Consider the following 9,988-nt stretch of genomic DNA (forward strand, 5'->3'; position numbering starts at 1 on the left):
TTTGTTTAAACATTCATTTATTTAGTGATTCCGCTGTGTACCACTAGAGGCAGCCTGAGGACCACACTTTGAGAACCACTGACCTAGAGTATACAGTCAGTTTCTAACTTAATTCATTCATAGTCAATTCAGAACTTAATTCATTCATAGTCAATTCAGAACTTAATTCATTCATAGTCAATTCAGAACTTAATTCATTCATAGTCAATTCAGAACTTAATTCATTCATAGTCAATTCAGAACTTAAATGTCTTTTTAATTGTCCATGAAAACACACACACACACACACACACACACACACACACACACACACACACACACACACACACACACACACACACACACACACACACACACACACACACACACACACACACACACACACACACACACACACACAGTAAGAGATCTTTAAAAAATACAAATCTCTTTCTCTCTCTCTCTCTCTCTCTCTCTCTCTCTCTCTCTCTCTATCTATCTATCTATCTATCTATCTATCTATCTATATATATATATATATATATATATATATATTTATAATTTAGCCTAAAATCTTTTGTTAAACCTTCCTGTTCATTTCAGGCTGTAAGGATACTTGAAGACGACATGGCTTGTGACATCATAAAAATTGGGACTCTTGTCCGAAACCGAGAGCGTTTTGTGAAGAGACGGCAGAGGCTGATCGGCCCTAAGGGCTCCACACTGAAGGTGGGCAAAGACACGGCTCTAGTGTTGTCAAATGTACCGACTTCGCTACTGAAATGCAAAAAATGTGACGCTTTGAGCACTGTTGAGCGTAATCATAAACCCCCCTGATTGGCCATTGTGCTCATCAAACATGTCTGTGATTGGCTACAATGATCAGTGCTTCAAAAACATGTTGTAAATATACATCAGTGACGCTTTTCACCGAGCGCTTACACAGATACACATGGGAGCGTTTGAATGTAGGACCGGTCCACTGATCGACACCTGCTTCTGCTTTCAAAACACTTTCAAGCTCTTCTGTGTGTTCAAACACTCCCTTGTGTTGATCATTGTAGCCAATCACAGACGGCCAATCAGAGGTGTTTATGCTTCCAGCTCAACAACGCTCAAAGCGTCACGTTTTTTTAAATTTCAGTACCAAAGTCAGTACTTTTGACTACACTACTGCTCAGTTTAATATTTATATATTAAATATGCAATATTTAAATGTATATATTCATGTACAATTTCCAATTTGACCTTTCACTCAAATAGTTCTGATGGTCATTTTTAATAAATTTCATTCATTTAGAAAGCTAAAAAGCAGTTGCATTTTCTCTGGTGGACTTTGGATTCCTGTATTTAACGTTCTTTCCTTTTAAGAGATGAAGTTCTTTTTGATGTTGTATTGTGTGTTTTGATTTTGCAGCTTTATGTTTTGCCTGTCGGGTGTGTGTTTCCATGTTTCAGTGTGACAGTAATATCTCATGCGTTTGTGTTGTTTCAGGCACTGGAGCTTCTGACCAACTGTTACGTGATGGTTCAGGGCAACACGGTTTCTGCTCTCGGCCCGTTCAATGGATTGAAGGAGGTGAGACCTAAAACTGTTCACCCCGAAAACTATCCACACTACTTCTGTCAGTCATTATTACATGAATGTGAAGGCATCAGTTTGTGCTTCTCGCTTGTTTCTGCAGGTACGGAAAGTCGTGCTTGAGACGATGAAGAATATTCACCCCATTTACAACATAAAGGTACATAGAAGACTGTGTAATATAAAAAACTAATAATTAGGGTAAAGAGAGTTGTAAATAGAGCTGCATGATTCAGGATAAACTGAGAATCAAATTTCTCCCATGAGAATAGAAACAAAATAACATGTAATTTACTAGAGGTTCTAACAATATATTTAATTGATTTAATTTTTTTTTTTCATCGGTTGAACGAATGATTTAATGACTCGCTCATAAAGACTTCACTTGATTCATTACTGGATGAGTGTTTTTGAACAAATCTCTTGAATGAATGATTCAGTGACGCACTCATAAAGACTTCACGTTTTTCATTACTGGATGAATCAGTGTTTTTGAATGAATCTGTTGACTGAATGATTCAATGACTCACTCCTAAAGACTTCACTTGATTCATTACTGGATGAGTGTTTTTGAACAAATCTCTTGAATGAATGATTCAGTGACGCACTCATAAAGACTTCACGTTTTTCATTACTGGATGAATCAGCGTTTTTGAATGAATCTGTTGACTGAATGATTCAATGGCTGTTTCCGAAATCGCCCCCTATACCCTCATTCACTATTCCCTACATTAGTCCACTGATATAGTCCACTTCGAAAACGAGTGAGTGATTTCGGACACTAAGTCGCCGGAAAGGCAGCCGTTTTTGCAGTTTGTGCTTGCTGTTTGGCAGCTCCAGTAATAATGAAAAGATTTATCCTGAACTCTGCTACGGAAACTAGCATGTAACCTTAATCAAACAATATAATAATCATCTTAAAAAGGATAATTTATACCTGTATGCATGATATTGGGCTGGACCAGTGCGGTTCGGAAGATGGATGGATGATTGATTCAGCTGTGGGCACTATTTGAGGGAACAGCCATTTAGTGGTGTCCGAAACCATAGTGGACGTTATTAAGTGCACTCATACAATCCCACAATGCACCACAATAACGAGTTTGCAACCGATGTATGCTCGACGGCTAGAGAATACCCATAATGCACTGTGAGAGTCGCGCCGTGCATTGAATGAATTCCCGCGTTTCGCCAGGAGATGGCATCGACTCACACACTTTTTAAGACCAATGATATTGGGCCCACTCACTTATCGTCTCTAATTGAGCACGTCTGTTTACATACCCTGATAAACACTGATTAAACGCGTTAGTAGCTTTATTTTCACTTTTCTAATATTTTCTTCATATTCATAGAAAATAAAATCCTTTCCGATCTGATATATGATGGAAAAAAGGATCAGTGCGAGTTTGGCAAAAGGCGGATTCGAACCTCTGATTGATTCGCATCAGATCTTAACATCAAGCGTCTTACCCCTACACTATTGCTGCTGATGACGATTATGTATTCCGTAGGTCTGTGTTCCTCAAACAGACGTTTAAACAAGCCGATAAAATTAAATATATTTTTTGTAAATTGCATCTACTCCAGTAAAATGTTTCTGTTAAAGGACCCACCGACATTTTTTTTGCTTCTGACGCCCATAATATTAATAGTAGCCTACTATAAAGTATGAAATATATAGGCCTACTACAAATATTATTATTATTATTATTTTAATTAAATGCTTATTAGTTACTTTATTATTCCCCTTTCCAAGTAAGTTCAGTGCCACAAGTAAAAAGTTATAGGGTTAACTTTAAGCTTGTTGGCTGGTTTTTGGAGTAGTGGAGTAATGGAGAATGAGGGTACATAGGGCGAATCGGACAGCGGTAAGTTCATTCATTCAGTGCGCGACTCTCAGTGCGTTGAGAGCACACCGTCTGGTTGAGTGAGAGAACGATTCAAACGCATAAGGAGTTGTTTCTCGTTTGCTCTCGAAATGCTCTCGCGGGACTTTGCTGTCATACGCCGATCGGGCATCGAACAAGCATATTCTCCAGCGCGTACATCTAATGTACACTCGTTATTGCGGTGCATGGTGGGATTGAATAAGTGCACTCAAAGACGTCCACTATTGTTTCGGACACCATTAAAAATGGATGTTCACTCAAATAGTGCCCTATTTAAGGGTATAGGGGGCGATTTCGAACACAGCCAATGACTCACTCCTAAAGACTTCACTTGATTCATTACTGGATGAGTGTTTTTGAACAAATCTCTTGAATGAATGATTCAGTGACTCACTCATAAAGACTTCACGTTTTTCATTACTGGATGAATCAGCGTTTTTGAATGAATCTGTTGACTGAATGATTCAATGACTCACTCCTAAAGACTTCACTTGATTCATTACTGGATGAGTGTTTTTGGACAAATCTCTTGAATAAAGATAAGAGTCACTTGTCGCCACCTACTGGTGTAATGATGGAATGATACAATCTTTATTTGAAGCATCAATTTGAACACTACCATAGATATCAGTGTTAATATCTGAACTATAATCTTTTATCTCAGTACTTCTGTGATAATTTGAATGATTGTAACACAGAAATAATGATACTGTGTGGTTAAAAAGATTGTTTGTGAAGCGGTTTTATACCTATAGATGACAACTGCGCTCTTATTAAGGGTTTAATAGACATGATATAGCCCAATCGTTGGGATCTAGGAATAAACTATATAAGGATAAGTTAGGATGGTCTGTAAATCAGAGGTGTTACTGACTCTAACAGTAATTGTGCTTGTGATTCAATCCTCTCCAGACATTAATGATCAAGCGGGAGCTGGCGAGCGACCCGGAGCTGCGCACTCAGAGCTGGGAGAGATTCCTGCCCAACTTCCGCCACAAGAGTCTCTCCAAACGCAAGCAGCCCAAGAAGAAGACAGTCAAGAAAGAGTACACACCGTTCCCCCCACCTCAGCCCGAGAGCAAGGTACAACACACACTTCCTGAGGGAAATCATGTCTAATCATGTGCTATGGGAGAAACAAGCCACTTGAGGTGTGCACTACAGGGATTTTACCACAAATATACTGTGTTTTTACACTCGAAATGTGGTAAAATCACTGTGGACACTGCGGTTGTTTTGTTTTATTGTTTGATGACAATAGCAATATGATAAAAGATATGCATGTAATGTAAATAATTCTTAAACCAATTTATTTAACATTAGTTAACTATATTAGTTAACTATGAAAAGTACTTTTATTAATCTTAGTTAATTTCACCGTTTACTAATATATTATTAAAATCAAAAGTTGTCTTATTTAATGGTCGTGAGCTAACATGAATTGACAATGAGCAGTTATATTTTTATTAACGTTATTATTAAATACTTTAGCAAATGTATTACTTGTTGTTAGTTAATGAATTAACTGTTGGAACCCTATTATAAAGTGTTACCATTTGTTTTATTGTTTTTTCCATGAAGCATATTCAATCTGCACAATACAATGCAAAATTAATATTAATTAAAATAATAATTAGGTATAAAAAAATAGAAACATCCAACTTGAAGCGATCTATTGATGCCAACTTATTGATAGTCGATGCTCGATGTTATGAAATATATATATATTTTATAATATATATATTTATATAATACACATATTTGTAAATCTAATTTAAAATGTGTATATATATATATATCTATATATATCTATATATATATATATATATATATACTATTTGATATAATGTCAAATCTATAAATACTTAATATATAAATGTATTGTAAAATATAAATATTAAAAAATATAAATTAATAAATGTATTGATTTTTAGTTGAATTCATGTCCTTTTGAGGATATCCCAAGACATATAAATTACAAAAATAATCAGGTATTTAAAGCAAAAACAAATGAAAGCTCATTTTTAACAGTTCTCATTGCTCAAGTGAAATATTTTTCTTCACAGATCGATAAGGAGCTGGCGACCGGCGAGTTCTTCCTGCGGGAGAGCGAGAAGAGACGCAAGAAGATGACTGAAATTAAGGTGCGATGGTGTTTATGAGTGTTGCACAGATGCAGTGACTGATGGGAACTAGTTCACTCATAACCGCTTGTTCATTTCTTGGTCTGCAGGTGAAACAGGCTGAAGCTTTATCCAAGAAACAAGAGCAGCGGAAGAAAGATTTCATTCCCCCTAAAGAGAAGCCCGTCGTGAAGAAGAGCAAACCAGGTACGGCCAACCCCACACGTATACACAATATATCGAGACTCATGCGATAGTGAGGCACCGTGACATTATAAGTGGGATGTTTTCTTAGTTTTTATTACAGTTTTATTCATATTTCGAAACAATTTTTATTTTTCATGTATACGTTTAGTCATTTTGTTATGAGCTTTTGCCATTTTTTTTTATTTTTAAATATTGCATTTTAGGTTTAATTTAATTTGTATTTATTTCAAGTATATTCAGTGTAATCGTTTTTATTTATTTACAGTTAATAATTTTATTTAAGTTTAATGGCAAAATTTCTAGTTTTCGTTTACTTCAAGTTTTTCAACTAAACGAAAATGAGAAATAACTGAAAATAAATAAACTATATACTGGAAATAAATAAATTAAACCTAAAAAACAATGAAGCTTGGGTATATTTAATATATAAATACATACATACATACATACATACATACATACATACATATTCAATCTGCACAATACAATGCAAAATATTTATTAAAATGATAATCAGGTATAAAAAAAATAAACATTAAACTTGAAGCGATCTATTGATGCCAAATTATTGATACTTGATGCTCGATTTTTTCATTTAAATGTTTTTTTTCTTCCCAGTTTCATTTCAATTAATAGAAATTATTTTAATAGTTTTAGTTAACAATAATAACCTTAGAACAATTATAACCTTAGTCCAGAACGGCATCTCATATTGTATATTAATAATAATATAAATACAAGTAATTCAGTTAAAATTATTATTATTCAAATGATTAAATAAAACATTTAAATAAAGTTAAATCATCAAATAAATTAATATATAAATAAATATAATACGTTTTGCTTGTGCAACTAATGTTTACTGCATGTACTGTACTGTAATATTAATAATAATAATAATAAAAGTACTTAAGATATGTAACATTATTATTCAGATGATTGATTCAATTATAAATTATATGCTTATTAAATGTTACATTGTTAAAACAAATTACAATTTAAATGTAATGTTTCATTTAAATTTTAAATATAAAATATAATGTGTGTGTATATGTATGTGTATATATATATATATATATATATATACATATATATACATGTTTGTGTTTACATGTGTGTGGGTACTGTGTATGGTTATTATATGTATATATAAATACACACACATGCATGTATATATTTATGTTTAAAAGATATATATTTATATATTATATATAATTGAGATGAGGAAAGATATGAAACTCAAAACAATCCTGATGAGGAAACGTTTAAAACCGCTGCTTCTGATCGTGTCACATGATTTAAGTATAGTATAATATATATTATATATATATATATATATATATATATGTTGAGGATGTGCATTTATCCAGAGCAACTGATCTTGGTCAGAAGAATATAAATATTAATATTGGTTACTAACATTCCTGGTATGTGACTTTATATTGTGTAAATAATTCAAATTAATGAGCATGTGAACTCATGATATAACATTTATTATTCTCTTCTTTATAGCAACCACAGAAAACAAAATTGATATTCAAGCCATTAAAGAAAAAGTGAAGAAAGCAAAAAGTAAAAAGCTTGGAGCTCCTCCGGTAAACCCCGAGATGCCTTCAGCCAAAGACGGCAAACGGAAGAAACTCAAGCGCTAACTCGCGTCGGTCGATCTGAACTCTGCTGATCTGACTGTGATCCTGGAGAAACACATTCAGACCATCACTGGACCTCCATTCAGCTGTTGTAATATTGTGTTTATTAATAGTCAATGTGTTTATATAAAAGATGTTTTGTTTCATGCTTCGGCAGCGTCATTATAAAACCCCAATCTCACAATCACACTGTAGATTTTGGCTTGTAAGAGATGAGGAAAGATATGAAACTCAAAAGAATCCTGATGAGGAAACTTTTAAAACCGCTGCTTCTGATCGTGTCACATGATTTAAGTATAATGATACATATGAACTGTGTGTACAGGATATACAGTGTGCACATTGGATGACCTATAAATCCACGTCTTTTGTAATCGCTGATGATTCTGGCGCTAGTTCGTCGTGAGCAAAGTACATCTGTGTGTTCATTTCTCTTTTTTTGCTACCCAGAATGCTTGGCACATTTCCTTCTGTGTTGTTATCTGCTGTGGCAGCTGCTCCAACGAACTCAACACTCTCTTTTTTTTTTTTACATGTAGGGCAGTTATTTGTCAGTTATTTTGTCATTTATCTGCCTCGCGCCTTTAAACTGAAGGGACTAATTGACGAAAAACATGTCCAGGTCACATTTAATCCCAAGTCAAACCCGTTAAATATTACTGTGATATATAGATACTTGATAGTTTGTGAGTTTTTGCTTTGCACAAATGAGAATGTGTGCGGTAAATGTGCTTAGTTGTTAAAAAAAACTATTATTTGCATAAAAAGTGCATCAAAGAGTTGATGTTCCTCCCTGTCCCAGTGGAAATGTGGCTTTGTCTAAATGTGAACGTTCAGTTCAAGCTGCATCCAGTAATAACCGACACATACAGTCATGCTTATGGACTCTTTTATAGCCCAGTTGATGAAACACACGTCCAGGTCAGCTCAAATCCTCCTGTTTTTCATGGCATTGAAGCACATTCTCCTTCCAAACTACTCTAATATTCAGACTTTTTTCAAATTCTTAGTGAGGATTCTTATTATTGTAATATAATTTTAATTAAAGCTGGTGAAACGATTATTGGTAACACTTCAATAAGGTTAACTTTGGTCTTGGGTGTCATGAGCCAGCAATAAAAAACTTAATTTAAACAATCTAGGTTAAATATACCGTTGTTTCACAGCAAAAAAAGATTTTCTTCCTCAGTATTTTTTGTCTTGTTTTCCTGTACAAATATCTAAACGTAATTATTTCTAAAACAGAAATATTGATCAAAGTTGAGTTTTTGCTTATAAGGTAAGAATAATCTTGCTTTCCCTTTGAATTAAGTGTATTTTATGTTCTTGTTTTAAGCATAAACTTGTTCAATTTTAATATTTTTTTTAGTAACTAAGATTCATATCTTGTGTAATTTTGTTTATATATACATACACACACACACACATGTATACATATACATTTGTACACACATATACATATACAGATATATACGCACACACATATACATATATACACACATATATACATATACATTTATACACGCATATACATATACATATATACACACACGTGTATATATACATATACATTTATACACACATATACAGATATACACACACATATATATATATACATTTATACAGATATGTACACACATACATACATACATATATACATATATATATATATATTAGGGCTGTCAAAAGATTAATCGCATCCAAAATAAAAGTTTGTGTTTACATAATATATGTGTGTGTACTCTGTTAATTATTATTTATATATAAATACACACACTCTCATGTATTTATTTAAGAAATATATTTCGCGCGATCGGCAACCGGACGGTTTTCTTTGTATTTTTCTGCCGATTTATCCGGAAGTGCGCCCACGTGCACATACGCCTATATTGCAATCATTCGCGAACATGTCACTTGTGTGTTACAAACGGAAACTGGAGAACTGAGGGAAGAGACGAGATACGCTGAAGGGAATGAAGAGCCGCTTTCCTGCGTGATCTTACCTCTCCGCCCTGCACAAGCGCAGATAGTGAGCGTTTGTTCTGCTCAGCTTCTCACGTGTTGGATCGGATGAGAACGAAACAGACTAACTTGTGACAAAGCCGAAATACTTCTTTTTGTAGCCTAATGAAGAACATGCATGCACTTTAGAAATGAAATACTATCAGTTCTGTAGCCTATAGGATGATAATTTTTATTTGGTAACAGTTTAGAATAATGGTCATTAGTTAACATTAGTTAACTACATTAGTTAACATTAACTAATAATGAACTGCACTTATAAAGCGTTTATTAATCTTTGTTAATGTTAATTTCAACATTTACTAATGAGAGATAACTGCATTATTAAAATCTTGTTAACATTAGTTAATGCACTGTGAACTAACATGAACAAACCATGAAGAGCTGGATTTATATTAACTAACGTTAACAAAGATGAACAAATACAGTAACAAATATACTGCTCATAGTTAGTTCATGTTAGTTAATACATTAACTAATGTTAATTGATGACCATTATTCTAAAGTGTTACCTTTTATTTTACCTTAAAATTA

The 9,988-nt window shown here is 33.6% G+C and overlaps 1 protein-coding gene across 1 annotated transcript in view; it reads left to right on the plus strand.

Moving 5' to 3' along the window:
• The window catches only part of krr1 (KRR1 small subunit processome component homolog), a 20,501-nt gene extending 11,344 nt beyond the window's left edge, over positions 1 to 9,157 (plus strand). The window contains exons 6-12 of the mRNA XM_079817299.1: positions 583 to 708; positions 1,475 to 1,558; positions 1,665 to 1,721; positions 4,366 to 4,536; positions 5,520 to 5,597; positions 5,687 to 5,783; positions 7,296 to 9,157. Of these exons, the coding sequence (XP_079673425.1) occupies positions 583 to 708; positions 1,475 to 1,558; positions 1,665 to 1,721; positions 4,366 to 4,536; positions 5,520 to 5,597; positions 5,687 to 5,783; positions 7,296 to 7,435 (753 nt within the window). The 3' untranslated portion in view covers positions 7,436 to 9,157. The remainder of the gene's footprint in view (positions 1 to 582; positions 709 to 1,474; positions 1,559 to 1,664; positions 1,722 to 4,365; positions 4,537 to 5,519; positions 5,598 to 5,686; positions 5,784 to 7,295) is intronic.
• The last annotated feature ends 831 nt before the right edge of the window (positions 9,158 to 9,988 follow it).

Source organism: Gobio gobio (assembly GCF_949357685.1).
Source record: "Gobio gobio genome assembly, chromosome: 5".
In the NCBI taxonomy this organism is placed as follows: Eukaryota; Metazoa; Chordata; class Actinopteri; order Cypriniformes; family Gobionidae; genus Gobio; species Gobio gobio.